Source organism: Pristis pectinata, chromosome 10 (assembly GCF_009764475.1).
Source record: "Pristis pectinata isolate sPriPec2 chromosome 10, sPriPec2.1.pri, whole genome shotgun sequence".
Taxonomy (NCBI): domain Eukaryota; kingdom Metazoa; phylum Chordata; class Chondrichthyes; order Rhinopristiformes; family Pristidae; genus Pristis; species Pristis pectinata.
In genome coordinates, this window is record NC_067414.1 from 100,629,655 (window position 1) to 100,647,311 (window position 17,657).

Here is a 17,657-nt window from a genome sequence, read left to right on the forward strand (position 1 = left end):
TATATGTTTAATAGCACAACACATACATCGGGAAGACATTCTCAAGAAGATCTAATGTTTAATTTTATTCCATTCGCTCAAAAAAATTAGCACATAAGAAATTTTAAAATGTAACATAACATGATACAAACAGAATTGTAAATCTAAATAACTGACTCAGAAGCATGAAAATGTGAAATCTGTTGATACATTTTCTTCATTTCACCAAACAAGAAACCATCCTGAACTCCTCTGACAAGAGAGTCACCTATGGAAGTCTGTGCAAATCAATTTGGCAGTCAAAAATCAAAAATACAAAACAAATCCAATCACATTGGAGATGAGGAATAGAGAGCAAATAACATTATCTTGTGGCTGGAGACACGCCTCAGATTCACTGCACAACTGAAGCCATTCTACCTGGAGCTCGCATTTATACACCAGCAACTTGATGCTGTCCTGCTACTACACAGATTTCCACTGGGATCTCCCATACACTGGGGCTCTGCAGTGGAGATTGAACACCTGAGCTGTGACTGCAAAGCCTTGGTCTCTGTGGCTCTCACACTTGTGCTGTCGACTCCACAACTGATCCATGATTTTCCCCCACCAATGTAACCTGAAAATTTCACAGCTTTCACTTGAGAAAGGGAGATCTGTGCAAATCTAGCCCCACCTCCATCAGTTTTGTTGGCCTGTTTTGTTTTAATTGTCATTCACCCACACAATAGCTAAAGGCAAAATGTAACTGCAAAACACAATCCTTACTTGTACAAAGTGAACATGTTCTGATGACGGAAAGACAAGTCAGGCTCCAGCTCCAGCACCTTTAGACAGAACTTCATTTGATTACACGAGACAGAGGGAGAAGCAAAGTCCCTTCCACCACAGGCACTGTTTAGTTCACACAGTTCAGATTGTGGCACTGGGTGTTAGTGTTTTGGGGGCAAGTGAATTTCCATTCATTGTCATAGTACAAAGCCAGGGTCAGGGAAACACTTGAAACCTACTTTGGGACTTTGTGAAAAACACCGTCTCTACTTCCCCACCCTGCTGATAGGCAGGAAGTGGGATGACAAAACGAAAGGTGCTCATTTTCACCCTCTGTTCTGACCTGTCAAAACACACGCTGCTACCTTTGGATGTTTTACTTCAGTCAGTTCTGTACTGGGGCTTCAACTATTACTGCATATTATCTGCAACATTTTCAATGCATTTCATTTTGCATATGTTTTTAAAACACCTCTTGAAACTTGTACATTTAAAATGCTAATCATCTTCACTCCCTTCTGGTTATTGAGCAGGTGGCAACTCTTGTGAAGGCTCATAATCAGAAGAGACATTTTGAACAAACACAGGTACCGTACACTAAATCCACAACATACCCGATCCAGTGAAGGGTAAAGCGTCATACAAACGAGAAGCATCAAAGAAAGCACGTGATTGTCCACAGGCACTCAGGGCAGCAGACGCAGTGTTCACAGGACCAGGCAGCAGCAAACTTACCCCTGGGAACTCAGAGGCTGAAGAACTCAATTAGTGTCTTGGGAAACTCAACAGTGAACTCCAAACTCACTGAGTGGCCTTGGGCTACTCAGTGAGCACTGAACTCAAGAGAGTATTGAGCTCAGTGCCCTGGGCAATGCAGAGGGCACTAAACTTACCTTAAGGAAGCCAGAGAGCCTGGAACTTGACATTGACCCAATCAAATGGCCTGTGGGTGCAATTTCCAGGTAATTCTTGAGGTGTGACCTGCCTACCGTCTCTGTTCTTCCAGCATAAAGACTAATATTCTCACTTTTCTTCCAGTAATACCCATTTAGAAAAGTGATTTAAGAATACTTTAAACTTCTGTTATGATCTAAACACTGGATTGCAAGGAGTTGTCCATTCCCTTATTCACTGCCAGTTTTTAAAAAAAAATGAGATTTGCATTGTCAGCATTTTTCTCGGAGCGGGAGCTGCCAGCATTTTTCTAGGAGCGGGAGCTGCCAGCATTTTTCCTAGGAGCGGGAGCTGCCAGCATTTTTCCTAGGAGCGGGAGCTGTCAGCATTTTTCCTAGGAGCGGGAGCTGTCAGCATTTTTCCTAGGAGCGGGAGCTGCCAGATTTTTCTAGGAGCGGGAGCTGCCAGATTTTAAAAAATGAGCAGCAAAAGAAATTGCAAGTTAGAGGAGAATTTTGCAGGCACTGAGATGGGAGCATCCTCCTGGAATGGTCTGCTCCAGCAACGCCCACTTTACAGGCAGTCATCTGTCAATGGGACATTCCCTATGGCCACACTGGCTTTAAGCTGTTCGCTTCCTCAACTGAATATACAACCATGAGATTCAAGTATGTTCCATGTAAACCATTAACACTTGTACCTTTTAAATGTTAATTAAACATTAAAGCCTGGTTAACACTTGAAAATAATTTCACATGGCAGCCCAAGAGTAAACATTTTACACCAAGGAGAGCACAGAACTGATTGAGCAGAACACATCTCAGAGTAACTGTGCCTCTCAGGCAGTTGACAGCACAACACAGGAGACAACTGATGTGGAAGACTGACCAACCTCTCCTCACATCACAGCAGCCACTCAGCAACAACGTTTGTTTTTAAAAACACCAGCTCCCATCTAACGTGGAACCATCATTGAAGCCTGTTTCTATATGAACAGGTCAGGTGCTGAGTATTTAATAAAATGGCTCTCCCAGCTTTGAGTTGATCCACTGACATAAAGGTCTAAGCTGGTCAAGTGCCTGACCCTGGGTAATACTCAGAGGAGTTTCAGATTACAGCACTCTTGTTCCAAGCAGAAGATCAGATTGGTGGGAGCTGTGGAAACAATCGGGAGCCTTCAAGATACTAACCAGTGAAATAAGGAGTCAGTTCACTATGTAGGCATCGAACAGTAGCTGAACCTCGATGTGTCATTTCTCACAGTGGTCGGGCATATGATTGTGCACAGTGTGTAACTGGTCCTGGCTCTGGGTGGTCAAGATTGAGGTCAAGCCCCTCCCCTTTGTGATTTAGGGCAAAGAGCAAAAGGCAAGGTAAAACATACAAGGTAACAATCCCAATCCCCTAACGTTTGTCGGGATCTCCTTGTGATCTACTTGAGTATTTGAGGACGAAGAAATAATGAGCATTTTAAAGGAAAAAACTCACCCTGTTAAAAAATAGTGACTATTTTTGTACTGACAGTATATATGTGTGATATAACAGGATTTTTATCCCTCTATAGATCACAGTGAAAAAAAACTTTCATAACCACTTTGTAAAACAAGAAGTGGCTACGGTCATTCTACCAAAGCAAATAAAAACTCTCAGCTTCCCTACAACGTCCACTGCATTATCTAACAGTAACACCGTGTAGAACTTCCAACTAAATCCATTGGGTTCCACATTACCTAGATCACAGAGATACAACCATTACCCCAGCACAACTGCTGACCAGGGCTGGTGACTATTACCTACTTGGTGATGATCAGAGACATCAGGGCCCTCAACACAGAAATCAAAGACTCAATAAACTATTACCACAGAAGTTTAAGCAATTTTGCTCCAGAAATTTTGATATTCATTATCTTGAAATGTAAATTATGAAGAACATTGACAACCTTGAAAGCATTTGTACATGATACTAGATGTCAATCTGCAACATTGGTTGGGAGAACTTAAACAAAAAGAATCCTGTTTATGATTCCCACGCTGGAGATGGAATAAACCTTACTTGGATGTCTACAAATACCCTTGAAGCAGTTTGGTTTTGGAGACAGTTCCACCATTTGCAAGTAGAATCCAGATCTGGAAGCAGGCACACAGCACCAAGGTGGGGGGAGATTAATACAGGTGTCTGGAGCTGCAGGCAAGCCAAGGTGGCGATGGGCAGCTTAGGTGGTTCACAAGGTGCAAACTCGACAGGATCTGAAATGCCAGATGCCTGCATCAGTGCCAGCGACTACTGCCCTGGATTGGCCCTGTCGAGTAGCAGGGACTGTCAGAGTTGCAAACAGTTGGGTTGGTAGAAAGGCACACACTTCAAAGAACTGCAGGAAGATGAGCTGTGCACTGCCACTCCAACTGAGGAAGCAGGAAGCTCGCACTGGGATAAAGACGGAAACATTCCTCTCCCGCACGGGAGGCACAGCTTCTGCTGGTCTGATAACGTGTGTATATCAGAAGTCCCATGGCAGCCCAGGTACACCTGCAGGGATGGGGTGGGTGGCTTTAGTGGGCACAGAGCCACTGAGAGGTGTTACACTTCCATAATCCACGCTCCACTTCACCAACCAGTTTGGAATTGTCATGTCTCAAAAAGACCATTACCAACTCAAATGCCACCTGACATCCCAGACATACACCGCCTCACACGGTCGAAGCAACAGCAATTGTTCAAACTGGTTGACGAACTGGACCTAGGAAGGTAGGTGCTCTGTTGAGGGAGCAAGGAACAAGTGGCACTGTCTCAACTTGAAGTGAGAAGCCTCAAAGGAAGCCAAGGGACTGGGGTTGAGAAAGATCTTCCCCACACAGGAGCCCCTTTCTTCTTCACTTTGCTTCAGAATACATCTGCTTGTTGGAACATGAGAAACAAACACAACTGCACCACAGACAGACATTCTCGAAGGGTATCTTTTCCAGGATCATAAAATCTGGAAAAACTAGATGCATGTGGAATTATTATTCGAATATACAGATGGAAGCCATGCGGCTCGCCCCAACCTCTCCTTCCCCTCAGATACTGTAAAGGCAACCAGACGGCAACTTAACGTGACTGAGTATTGCCTCGGTGAAGTGGGATAAAAGACCAGGTCACAGCCGATTTTGATATACAAAAGGAATTACATCTCAACATGCACAAAACTTAGAGAAGGAACAATTACATACACTGCACTGAGAACTTACATCATTGATTGGATTGACAGACAAGTCTTCGATTTGGTAAAGCATTATCACAATGATAAACTAAGGAAGGCATCTCTGTATCCTTAAACCCTGTGATCTGCCATTGGTTTGAATAGTAGAAAAATAACAGATAATCCCAGAACAACCTCACGATAGAGCACATTCCCACTTTGCATCTTCCTATGTGTGGAACCTGTGCCATTCCTGGGAAGCACAGCACAAACTGCTCTGTAGTTACCTTTCTCCAAGATCTGTGCTCAAACCATAACCCACCTCCTAGAGGAAAAACCAAAAGAAACACAACTGTTGTGCAAATTTTTCTTTCAATTGACGTGACTTTCCAGACACTGTGATTCGGTTTCAACAGACATCAGAATCTTTGCATAATATTACAGGAACTTTAAGACTCTCTTCCTCCAAGAACATAGTTAGAAAAAGCGGCAAGCAGTGAGGGGAACAAAAACAAAAACACGACGGTATGAGGCTGCCTGCAAAATCTCGGACTGCAGCACGAGGTGGGCATCCTCCCTCCCTCCTGCTCTCCCCCTCCTCACTGAGTCTGTCATTTTCTCATCACCCTCTCACTGTCATCAGTCATCACACGTTGAGTAGAAGGGCCAGTTTCATTCGGCACGTTGTCTATGCAGTGTTGGACTTGCTCAGCTCCTGTCTGATTGCTGTGAACAAAAAGGTGAGCTTGCATTAGTACCTTCACCCTTTCAGCAGCAGGCTGGGTTTGTTAGCACAATGCCCGCCTTTCACCCAGGACGTCCCCTCGTAGTTACATAACGTCCCACAAGCCAGCCTCGAGGTGGTATTACTCCCGGGGGCAGCAAGTCCACCAGCTGAAAGGCCACCGATTACGTGTAACCCACCCTCCAGCATGGGGACAGAACCAATCACATTCTGGGCTCCAGGTGTGACTGCAAGGCCACTAGTACAGCTGCAATTACTTTACACCAGCCCTCAGAAGGAGCTGGTGCAGGGGGGAGGGCCCCACTGGGCTCCCTTCCGGCACAGTTGGGACAGGTTGCACCTAAACTGGAGGGGCACCAATATCCTCACAGGGAGGTGTGCTAGTGCTCTCTCGGGAGGGAAGCTGGTGTGGCAGGGGAGTGGGTCAGTGAGTGGAGGGAGTGAGGGGAAGGTGGAGATTAGGTCGAGTAAGTCTGAAAGAAGGACAGGCAGGGCCAGGTTAACGAATGGGGTGGGGCTGATGGGCTGAAGTGCATTTATTTCAATGCAGGGAGTACATTGGTAGGGCAGATGAACTTAGGGCCAGGAGGAGTACGTGGAACTACGGTGTTGTACCCATTACAGAGACTTGGTTGAGAGGAAGGCAGGACTGGCAGCTCCATGTTTCAGGGTTCACATTTCAGACATGATAAACAGGAATGCAAGAGGTGGGGAGTGACCCGTGTACCTGAAGCCCTCCGCCTTACGCTGAGAGAGGATATCCAGGAGGGCTCCTCCAGTGAGACAATGTGGGTAGAGCTCAGGAATAAGAAGTGTCAATCCTGATCACAGGCACTGCCTGTGTGGAGTTTGCACGCTCTCCGTGACTGCATGGGTTTCCTCCTGTGTCCCAAGGATGTTGGCAGGTTAATTGGTCACTGTGAATTGCCCCGAGTGTACAGATCAGTGTAAGAACCTGAGGGAGTTGATGGAAATGTGGGGAAAATTAACGTAGGATCAGTGTAAATGGACGGTTGATGACCAGTACAGACTCGATGGGCTGAAGGGCCAAGGAACCCCAGGATCTGACCCAAAACAAAAATTCTGCAGATGCTGGAAATCTGAAATAAAACCATTGATTTGAAATGTTAACTCTTTCTGCTCACGCTGCCTGAGCCGCTGAGTACCTCAAGCATCCGATGATTCTGTTCCAGGATTTTGACCTGACATAAACGGGAATGAAGTTTATTTCCCAGCCAGGATGTGTGTAACGTGGAAGGGAACGAAGTGGTGATGCTGCTGTCACTGTGTCCTTCCCAATGGATGGGGTGCAGGTCTGGTGGCCCGTGGGTGACACAACCTGTACCCCGGGGGTTTCATTGGTGATCTGTGGTGACAGTCACACTTCTCCCATGGAGACGACTGAACTTGACTGATGCAGTCTGCAGTCCTGCATCAGCCAGACAAGTGAAGAGCATTACATCACACTCCTGGGGTGTGGATTTGGGAAAACCTTGGAGTTCGCTCACCCCAAGGCCTGTGAATCTGCAGGCTCACAGCTGGGCCCGGTTGCACTGCCTCCGTCCTTCACGTGTGGAGAGAGAGCGAGAGAGAGAGCTGCTGGACCCTGGAGCGGTGTTCTGGCCCAGGATGGGTCAGCGTCCAAAAGGACAAACATCTTCCATTGGAGTCTCCCCCCCACCCCCAATGCCCAGTTTAACCAAAGCTCCTTATGCTAAACAGTCAACTCTCAGCTCACCTCTGGAACTCAGTGCTCTGGTCCACGTTTGGACCAAGAATGGTTGAGCAAGTGTCATGTGGGGAGTGTGATCCCAAATATGGCAGGTCAGATCCAGGTGCTTTCTAAACAGTTGTGCCTCATTGTCTAAAGCTCTGGAACACCGCTTTCAGTTTGGGGCCCACACCTCAGAAAGGTGATGCAGGCCTGGAGGGCAGTACCACAAGGTTCAGCAGAATATCAGGAATTAGAGGATTCAGTTATGAGGGAGCACAAATTAAGGGGTTTAAGATGACTGGACAATTTAATTGGGTGAAGAGATGGGGATGGGAGGTTATACAATAAAATTAGTTCAAAGGTGATGTGGAGCTCCAAGGTACTGAGAATCTGGAGTTTCCTTCTCCAAAACATTCTGGCAGCTGGGCTGTTGAACACTGGAGTTTGTCAGGCAGGATGTTACAGGCTGACAGAACCAGTGCAGGCAAGTGAAGGGTCAGACTCCAGCAGCCAGGATCTGAGTGAACAGAAGACACTCAGCTGAGTGTGCCCGTTTCCAATTCCTAGGTGTGGAGTGATGTTGGAGCCGCAAAAGCTGAGAGTTAAACCGAGTAACGATAAGCTTGTCAGCCGAGGTGGAGATGTTTTAAGATACCACAATCTGGGAAAAAATTATTTGGAAAAACATAGATTAATAACTGACAGCTAATGCAGATTTGTTAAAGACAATTTGCTTGCCAAACTTGATTTGAGTTCTTTGATTAAATATCGGGGAGAATGGATGAATGTAGGGCAGCTGGTGTGTTTGGACGTTGGAACATTTCATGACCAGTTTCATGGATGTGATAATGCTGTGAAGCATAGATGAATCACATCTGTTCATGGGGCGTGAGTGTCACTTGCTGGGTCAGCACTTGCTGTGCATCCCCGATTACCCCCGAACAAAGCCAATAAACCATCAAACAAGAAGGGAACATCACCACTGGCCACCAAGAATCAGCAAACCCTGAGACTGACACCAAACTGTCAACCACAATGGTGAAGGTGCGCAGTAAGGTGCAGGCAGGACAGACTTCCTTCCCTGAAGGATTCAGTGAACCAGATGGGGTTTCAGCTGGGAAAGTGGTGAAATTCCCCAGCTGCCATTGTCAGATTTAAACACTGCCTGGAATTCTGGATACCAGACCAGTACCTTAGCCACAACGTTATGATGCCCAGTGGAGGGGCACATATAGTGTAGCCCAGGCGTTGGGGTTAAGGTCACTGCTTCAGTAACCTGGGATAAGATGTGCAGGGCATAATTTTGAAGTTGAAGACGAGACAAAACTTGGGAATATTGTAACCCACGAGGATAGCTGTGGATTTCAGCGGGCCAGGCTGACGTGAAGTTTATGGAGAAGGGCATCGTAGCAAGTATTAGGGACCAGTAATCCAGATTAAAATCAACAAATGCTAGACATCCTCAGAAAATCAGGCAGCATCTGTGGGGGAGAAACAGTTGATGTTTCAGATCAATGACCTTTAATATGAGTTGTGTAGGGACTGATTATGCCAAGAAATATTCTTCTCCACCCCTATTGGCCAGTCATAACCGTACAAACTTTCAGATTCTTTATTAGACTGCCCCCGTGTTCTGATCTTTGAAACAGGATTAGTTTCTCCAACCCGTGTGCTCTTGTGGATCAAACTGGTTTCATTCAGCAGGGTTAAGCAGCTGCCAGGTCAGTAACAGCAGAGACCCAACACCACTGAAGCAAACCCACAGAAATGTGGTGACACTCACCATCAATAAGTTCCTCCTTTAGCTTCTGAAGCTCCTTCCTCATTTCTTCCAAGATATCCTGTTTAAGAAACAAAAGAGCCCAGTTAGGAGGGAAATTGCACTCAACAACCTGATGCTCGGCTTCAGATCCAAAGGCACCAGGACGGCACTTGATGCCCTGTGACCTGCAGCAGGGGGGAGTGGGGATCATGCTGGGTACGCACCGTGTTTTTGGTATTAGTGATTGCACACCGACGCGAATTTGAAGGAAAAGCCAGTCTCTGCGAGAGGGAAGAACAGTGGCGAGGTGCCCATGGGCACAAACTTACACATTGCCAAAATAACCCGAGAAAGGAAATGATTCAAAAGCTGCCATTTTCAAAACGCACCTGTTTCAATCTGTCATAATCGAAGATCTCTGCTTGCACACCATTAGTGTTTGGTTGTCCACTTGGCGTGGATTTGCTTCTGAAATAGAGAAAAGAGCCGTTACCCCGGAGAGTGGCTGAGGGCAAGCTACAGGCATTGCAAAGAGCAAGGGTCAGCAGTTAGAGTCTCCACGTTCCACCAGTGTAACCTCACTTTACCTGACTGCTGGGCACCACACAACATGTTTTAATACGGAAAGATGACCACATTTAATGCTGCAAATCTTAAATCCTCTGGTTTCACTTGCTATCACTCCAGCACGAATATATAGAGGACACCAGATTCTCAGAACCTGTCCGTCGGGGATCACTGAAATGCCAGGATTTGGCCTGTGTGCAAAAATCCATCCCTTTCGACAGCGATGGCTGTGAAGGGTTGAAGCTCCAGGCTGCTCCTATTTACTGGCTTTTTGCATGTGAAATAAATTCATCATTTTCCCTTCCTGCTGTGGGCTGGCACACACCACTCACTTCGCCAAGCCCACGTCACCCTGATCCACACTCTGTGCCATTCACAGGTGTAAACATCACCACAACTGCAAAGCCTGGTGTTGAGACGGAGTGACCGACACAAGGGCTGCAGAATTTAGGAAGGTGTTTGCAAAGTTTACCACAAGAGCAGAGGGTAGAGGCATTTACTTGTATCCCCAGTCACAAACAGAAATCAATGCAAGTAAAATTCAAGTTGAAGAATGTTTTAAAGGCGCAGCCAGCCACACCTGGTTTCATTCTGATCAAAGATGCTTATTCCAGACACGGAGTTACACGGCCCATCACCTGGCTGGGGTAGGGTTGAAGAAACTAGACCCAACTCTCTGAAGGGACATTAGAGGGATACCTCGGACTCACACTGGGGATTTGGATGTTGCTGCCCAGATGATCATTTAATGCTCATCTTTACAGCTGTCAACTCTTCTGAAAGGGAGTATAGAGATTTAAGGAATGCTTTAATCTATTACAAATGTAGCTGCTCAGATGCAATAAATTACTCTGAAGGACACGTACTAACAATACTACATCAATTTAACAACATAAAAAGGCACACAGACTTGGCTGTGTGAAATTAGAACCGATCTGGTCACAGCCACAGCAGCAGGAGGGTGCCCATCAGCCTCTTCCACAATTCCATCTGATCATGGAGCTATAAGGAGAGGATGGTCAAACTTGGAGCAGCGGAGGCTGAGGGGAGACCCGATAGAAGTTTATAGATTAATGAGAGGCACAGACAGGGTAGATGGTTGGAGTCCTTTCCCCTGGGTGGAAATGTCAACTACTAGAGGGCAGAGGTTTAAGGTGAGAGGGGGAAAGTTTGGAGGAGTATGAGCAAGTTTCTTTTATACACAGAGAGTGGTGGGTGCCTGGAACGTGCTGCCAGGGGAGGTGGTGGAAGCAGATAGAACAGCAATGTTTCAGAGACATTTAGACAGACGTGAACAGGCAGGGGCTTGAGAGACAGAGACCACGTGTGCACCGAAGGATTGGTTTAAATTATCACGGTGGGCTGAAGGGCCTGTTCCTGTGCTGTATTGTCCTGGGTTCCATCTTCACCGCTCACCAGCACCTCAGCTCCAGTTACCCAACTTTGCTCCACAACCTTCCCTAGCCTTCCAGCCCTCGTTAGGGAGATCTCCATTCCTGCAACACTGCCACAGTGCCTCCTTGTTCTGCTCCCATCAGCGGAAGCAGCTTCTTTGTGACTGCTCGAACTGATGCCTTACGCCCTCAGATCATCCTCAGCTATTTAAACGCGATTATACAACACACTAAAGCAACTCATCAAGCGCTGATAAAATTCAGACTGACTTACTGCATCCCCTCCAACACGCCTGTGAGATATGCCCCCCTCCCTCAAACTGTTGCCACATTACGTGGTGTGACAGAGTTGCCGCAACAACCCCAGGCTGGGTTTAATTGGTTTCCCTGTGTATTCAATAATTCCTGACCATCCATCTGCTCATTTAGAAAATTTGGATCTCTTCAGGCCCAAATTCCTCATTTCTGCACTGTGAACACCACGGGTCACAGTTCTGCCCACGTTAGTCTGTCTGACAGCTTTCATGTAGCCAACTATATCCTTACACAATTCACAGACTTGTACCCAAGCTCCATTCCTTCACTAAACCCATGTAGGGTGAATGTCCTGATGCAGGGTTTCCACCCTAAACATCGACAATTCCTCCCCCCCCACCCCACCGATGCTGCTCGACCCACTGAGCTCCTCCAGCAGACTGTCTGTTGCTCCAGATTCCAGCGTCTGCACTCTCACCTTCTTTACACGTTAAGCTTTGTATGGGACCTTGCTGCATTCCTTGTATGAATCCACCCAGACAACATCTATTAACACTCCTTGACCTACCCAGGCATGACCTGAAAATCACACTGGGCATCATCAGAACAGACCCCCCCATCACAATTCCAGGCAGATTCTGACAGTTACAGCTTGCCTTCAACACCAGGAATAACAAAGTGACCAAATCAAGTTAGCAATGCTGATGCCGGACACACCCCTTTCCACACTGGTCACCCCATCAGCCTCAATTCTGGTAAGTGTGAGGTGCTGTATTTTGGGACGACAAATAAGGGTAGGACTTTCAGTGAGCGGCAGGGCCCTGGGAGTGTTGTAGAACAGAGGGAGCTTGCAGCACAAGTCCATGGTTCCCTGAGAGTGGAATCACAGGGAGACAGGGCAGTGAAGGAGGCTTTTGGCACGCTGGCCTTCATCAGTCAGGGCACTGAGTACAGGAGTTGGGATGCCGTGGTGCGGTTGTACAGGATGTTGGTGAGGCCGCACCTGGAGTATTGTGTTCAGTTTTGGCCGCTCTGCCATAGGAACGATCCCATTAAGCTGGAAGAACGCAGTGGAGATTTACAAGGATGTTGCCGTGATTCGAGGGACTCAGTTATAGAGAGAGGTTGAGTAGGTTGGGACTTTTTCGTTGGAATGCAGAATGAGTGCTAATCTTATAAAGGTGTATAAAACCACGAGGGGCGTAGATAGAGTGAATGCACTCAGTCTTTTTCCCAGGGTTGGGGAATCAAGAACTAGAGGGCATAAGTTTAAGGTGAGATGGGAGAGATTTAAGAGGAATCTGAGGGGCAACTTTTTCACCCAGAGGGTGGTGAGTATATGGAACGAGCTGCCAGAGAAAGTGGTTGAGGCAGGTACAGTAACAACATTTAAAAGACAGTTGGACAGGTACATGGATAGGAAAGGTTTAGAGGGATACGGGCCAAGCGCGGGCAAATGGGACCAGCTTAGATGGGAACCTTGGTCGGCATAGACCAGTGGGCTGAAAGGCCTGTTTCCCTGCTGCGTGACCCTATGAATTGAATTTAGGAGCCGAGAGGTAATGCTGCAGCTATGTAGGACCTTGGTCAGACCCCACTTGGAGTATTGTGCTCAGTTCTGGTCGCCTCACTATAGGAAGGATGTGGAAGCCATAGAGAAGGTACAGAGGATTTTTACCAGGATGTTGCCTGGATTGGGGAGCATGCCTTATGAAAGCAGGTTGAGGGAACTCGACCTTTTCTCCTTGGAGAGACGGAGGATGAGGGGGGACCTGATAGAGGTGTATAAGATGATGAGAGGCGTTGATCATGTGGATAGTCAGAGGCTTTTCCCCAGGGCTGAAATGGTGGCCACAAGAGGACACAGGTTTAAGGTGCTGTGGAGTAGGTACAGAGGAGATGTCAGGGGTAAGTTTTTTACTCAGAGAGTGGTGAGTGCGTGGAATGGGCTGCCGGAAACGGTGGTGGAGGCGGATATGATAGGGTCTTTTAAGAGACTGTTGGATAGGTACATGGAGCTGAGTAAAATAGAGGGCTATGGGTAAGCCTAGTAATTTCTAAGGTAGGGACATGTTCGGCACAGCTTTGTGGGCCGAAGGGCCTGAATTGTGCTGTAGGTTTTCTTTGTTCTATGTTCTAAGCCCTCCTGAGCATGGTTTACCTGGAGTGATCAGGAGAGACAGAGCTTGATGTACAATACTGCTGGCATGACATGGATACATCCATTGGGCTCTGTTTGAGAAGTTATCCCGAGCCTAAATTTCAACAGGTGGAAAGCATCCTTCTGAGATCCTAGCTCCAGGGCGGCAAGGACAATTAGCTGTGCTGAAGACCGGGGAGTGCTGCAGCTGTAGGAGGCCGAGCAGCGGCCCGACGGAGATCATTAAGATGACAAAAGGTTTTTGTGGAGTGGATTCAGTGATGGTGTTTGGACCTGGGGACATCATCAATATAAGGTGGTCACTGAGAAACCAGGAGAAGCTCCTTCACACAGAGGACTGTGAGAAACTGGAACTGGCTGATTTGGGGCACTAGAACTGAGGGTGTATTAAACGGCAGTAATGTTGAAGCTACCCAAAGGATTCCACACACAGCTCCAAGAACAATCATAATGCACAAAGCATGAACTTTGCTTGTACTCTCTGGCCACAGCTCATACCGAGACGGTTACCAGTGCAGGAATGACCAGCTTTCATCACCCGTCTATATGTTAACGTCGACATGGTTTGAGAAGATATGGGGAACTTCCAAACTCTGAATTGCTAATTACTGACAGAGGGGTGGACTGGTGAAGGTTGCTTCGGACGCAGCTCAAGTGTGCCTCGTCATAGATGGACACAACAGCTCGTCCTCAGTAACACAGGAAGGTTCAGCACAAAGTGCAGCCGTGGTTAAACCTGCTACTTCCGGTACCCACGTCATAGTTAGTTACGTTCAGTCCCAGTGTGGTGGGAATTCTGAGCCCCACCTGTATGCCCATCCTAGAAAGCCACTGGGTCACAAAAAGCAAGAGAAAGCAAAAGCGGAGGAGAGCCCTTGGGTCCCAACCAAAACTCAGGCAGCATGCAGATTAGCACACACTTCCCATAGACCCATGCAGAGTGGGGCTCTGACCCCTTCCGTCATCTCTGGGAATGCACACCAATTCTTCCGTTTTACAAACAAACTCAACAGGCCAATTGGTACCTGTTTGGTGTGTCAATGAACTTGTCAGAGATCAGCTGATTTTTCCACGGAGAATCTCGTCTAGGAGAAAGAAAATGAAGCTTGAAAATATATCTCCCTAGTTTAGACGTAGCGAAGGAATCGATCATCAACCCAGATTAATGACGGGTCATCGACCAAAACATTAACTGTTTCTCTCTCCACAGATGCTGCCTGACCTGCTGGGTATATCAGCATTTTTGGTTTTATTTCAGATTTCCAGCATCTGCAGTTATTTTGCTTTCCCAATCCTGAAACTACACTGCAAACCACTGAGGCCTGGGCATCCTAATACTCGCAGCGTCAGTGCTCCGTTCTCCCATCATCTGCTGCTGCTGGTTCAATTTGCATCTTTCAGAGGTTGTTTTGATATACAAAGGAAAATTCTAAAATTTAGGAATCCAGAAAATTGCTTATTCCTGAAGTAAACAAAAGGTTTTCGCTCTACATTGTGGCCTCTACATTGGTGAGACTAAACGCAGACTAGGTGACCGTTTCACAGAACACCTGCACTCTCTCCATAACTGCAATCTGCATCTCCCCGTTGCCGGTCACTTCAACTCCCCCTCCCGCACCATCACTGATGTGTCCGTCCTCGGCCTCCTCCACTGCCAGGAGAATTCCAAGCACAAACTGGAGGAACAGCACCTCACTTTCTGTCCTGGAACCTTGCAGCCTGATGGCATGAACGTTGAATTCTCCCACTTCAGGTAACCCCCACCCTGCTTCTCCTCTTCTTCCCTTTCCCAGCCTCTCTTATTTCTAGCCCCCCGCCCCTTTTTTCTCCCCTTACCTGTGACCCATCCCCCGGTGGATCTGCTCTCCCTTCCTCCCCCACACCTGCCCATCACTATCTCTTACCTGCATCTACCTATCACCACCCTGTGCCCACCCCACCTCCCCTCTTTTGTCCACCTATCACTGCTCTGCTTTCTCCTCCTATATATTGGGCTTCCCCTTTTCCTATCTTCAGTCCTGAAGAAGGGTCCCGACACAAAACTTTGACCGCCTGCTTTTCTCCACGGATGCTGCCTGGCCTGCTGAGTTCCTCCAGCATCAGCGTGTTTTTCAAAAGGTTTTCACTGTATCTCAGTATCTGTGACAATAACAAACCAATTACCAACTAAAACAGAATGGAGATTATCTGACACTGACAGATCAGTGCCAAGATGTATCTACAGTAACTATAATGTTGCCCTGTGTCTCTGCTTCTGAATACTAGGCTGTTTACCACCTGGGGATAAAGGAAAGACCACCAGCACTGGAAGCTGGTTCCAAAGCTACATTTTATCAAGGCTTGTAATGTTCCAAAACATGGGTCAATTAGCTGTTATGGAAAACCACTAGAAAATGCTGGAAACATTTTGCAAGTCAGGTAGCATATCTGTGGAAAGAGAAACAATTTAATGTTTCAGGGCAAAGAACTTTCATCAGAACTGGGAGAAGTTACTTGGTTTTCGATGCAGTGAATGGGGGTGGGAGGTGGTGGGGTGGAGTAGAGAACTAAATGGAAGGTCTGATCTGGTGGGAGGCAGGAGAGTTTGAATAACAGAAGGTGTGACAGTGCAAGGTGAAAGGTGGTAATAAAGGAACGATGGGTCAGTGTGCAGGAGGCACAAATATCTGAAGTTACCAAGAAATGCCAAACAAGTGCTGGAAATCCGAAACACAAATGCCAGTTATCCAAATCTGAACTCAGTGTTGCCCGAATGTCCTGTGGGAAGATGAGGTGTTGTTCCTGTTGGGTTTCAGTGGAACAGTGCAGAAGGCAGTGGGTGGAGAGGCGAGAGTGAGAGGGGGAGTTACATGTAACGAAGCACGTCACAACCACCCAACCTCAATGCTCAGGGAATCAGTGCAACTGCATTCCTCGTCCAGACTTCCAGCACTTGTGCAACCTGTGGTAACCGTAGATAATTATTCTCCTGCAGGCCCACCTTTGTCCCCAGTCTAGTCCTACAACCACCTTTCACTTGCTCAACCGTCGAGCTCTTCTGCCTTGTCTGTCACAGACTTGGCCTTCTGTTCTGCTTTCTCTTCTCTACCCCACTCCTAACTTCTCGTCTTATAAGACCACTGTATCTCTTTTTCTGGGTCATTGTCTGTAAACATTAACCTTGCTTCTTTCTTCATGGATGCTGCCTGACTTGTTGAGCATTTCTTGCTTTTCTTTCAGATATCCAGCATTTGCAGGATTTTGCTTTTGAATTGTCTGCTGTGCTGAGCTGTCAGGAGCCAGCTCTGAGGTACAATCAAAGAGTACTGCAGCATCATGCAAGACAACGTAGCATTTGCCAGTACTGGAGAGTATCGACATTAAATCTGAACACTTTTCTTTGTGGCATTAGGAAAGTATATTATCTGCAGGAGGCGTATGTGTGGGCTAAACAGAATCATACTGATGACTGCACCAAACATCATAGTTGAAAAACCATGTGGTGCAAGGCCGGTATGTTGGTACTAACTGATTCAGACTGTGCTCAACAAAATGAAGCCTGGTCCGATCTTTTAGTTATTAAGCAGTTCATATGGGAATAAAATAATCCCATAGAATTATCCCATAGAGCAGAGGAGATTCCCTAGTGTTTCAGTCAATGTTTCTCTTTCAATCGATATTATTGAAGCAAGTTACTTGTTCATTATCACACTGCGATTTGTTTGACCTTTTGTGCAATAAGCTGACACCATAAGAAGCAAGATCAGCAGTCAACCATCCAGCCCCTCGAACCTGCGCTGCTCTTCAATGGGGACGTGGCTTATCCACTGTTCAAGTCTACTCCCCCATCCCGATCCCTTTCCCAGTCATTTCCTAAAGTCGTCGAATGGCTGCAAAATGTTCTGATACTGTGGAAGGTACCAAATCAATACAAGACCAACTTTTTGTTTTCTGAGAAAGAAACCTGGCAGATAAATGGAGGTATCACATTCCACCCTTTGCCAGTATTGCTCATGTACTGCAGACAAGCGCAGGCTACAAAACCAAACCCCTGTACCGTCAACGTTGGCAGCTGGGTGGAACACAGGAGGACAATCCCAGCCATGAAAGCCACACTTCGAGAGCCAACCTCTCTTTTTCTCAGTTGTGAAACATACTAACTGTTCGATGAGAGGACATAGAACAGTACAGAACAGGCCCTTCGACCCACAATGTTGTGCCGACATAACTAATCTCTCCTACCTACAGTATGCCCAT

The 17,657-nt window shown here is 46.9% G+C and overlaps 1 protein-coding gene across 3 annotated transcripts in view; it reads right to left on the reverse strand.

Annotated features, from left to right (window-relative positions):
- Window positions 1-46: 46 nt before the first annotated feature.
- enah (ENAH actin regulator) overlaps window positions 47-17,657 on the reverse strand; it is a 213,191-nt gene continuing 195,580 nt past the window's right edge. For 2 of the 3 annotated variants that reach the window (XM_052024956.1, XM_052024955.1), the window contains 4 exons: window positions 14,447-14,506; window positions 9,434-9,512; window positions 9,066-9,123; window positions 47-5,549 (listed from right to left, as the gene is read on the reverse strand). In XM_052024956.1, the coding sequence (XP_051880916.1) occupies window positions 5,512-5,549; window positions 9,066-9,123; window positions 9,434-9,512; window positions 14,447-14,506 (235 nt within the window). In that variant the 3' untranslated portion in view covers window positions 47-5,511. The remainder of the gene's footprint in view (window positions 5,550-9,065; window positions 9,124-9,433; window positions 9,513-14,446; window positions 14,507-17,657) is intronic. The other variant, XM_052024957.1, reaches the window with a different exon arrangement.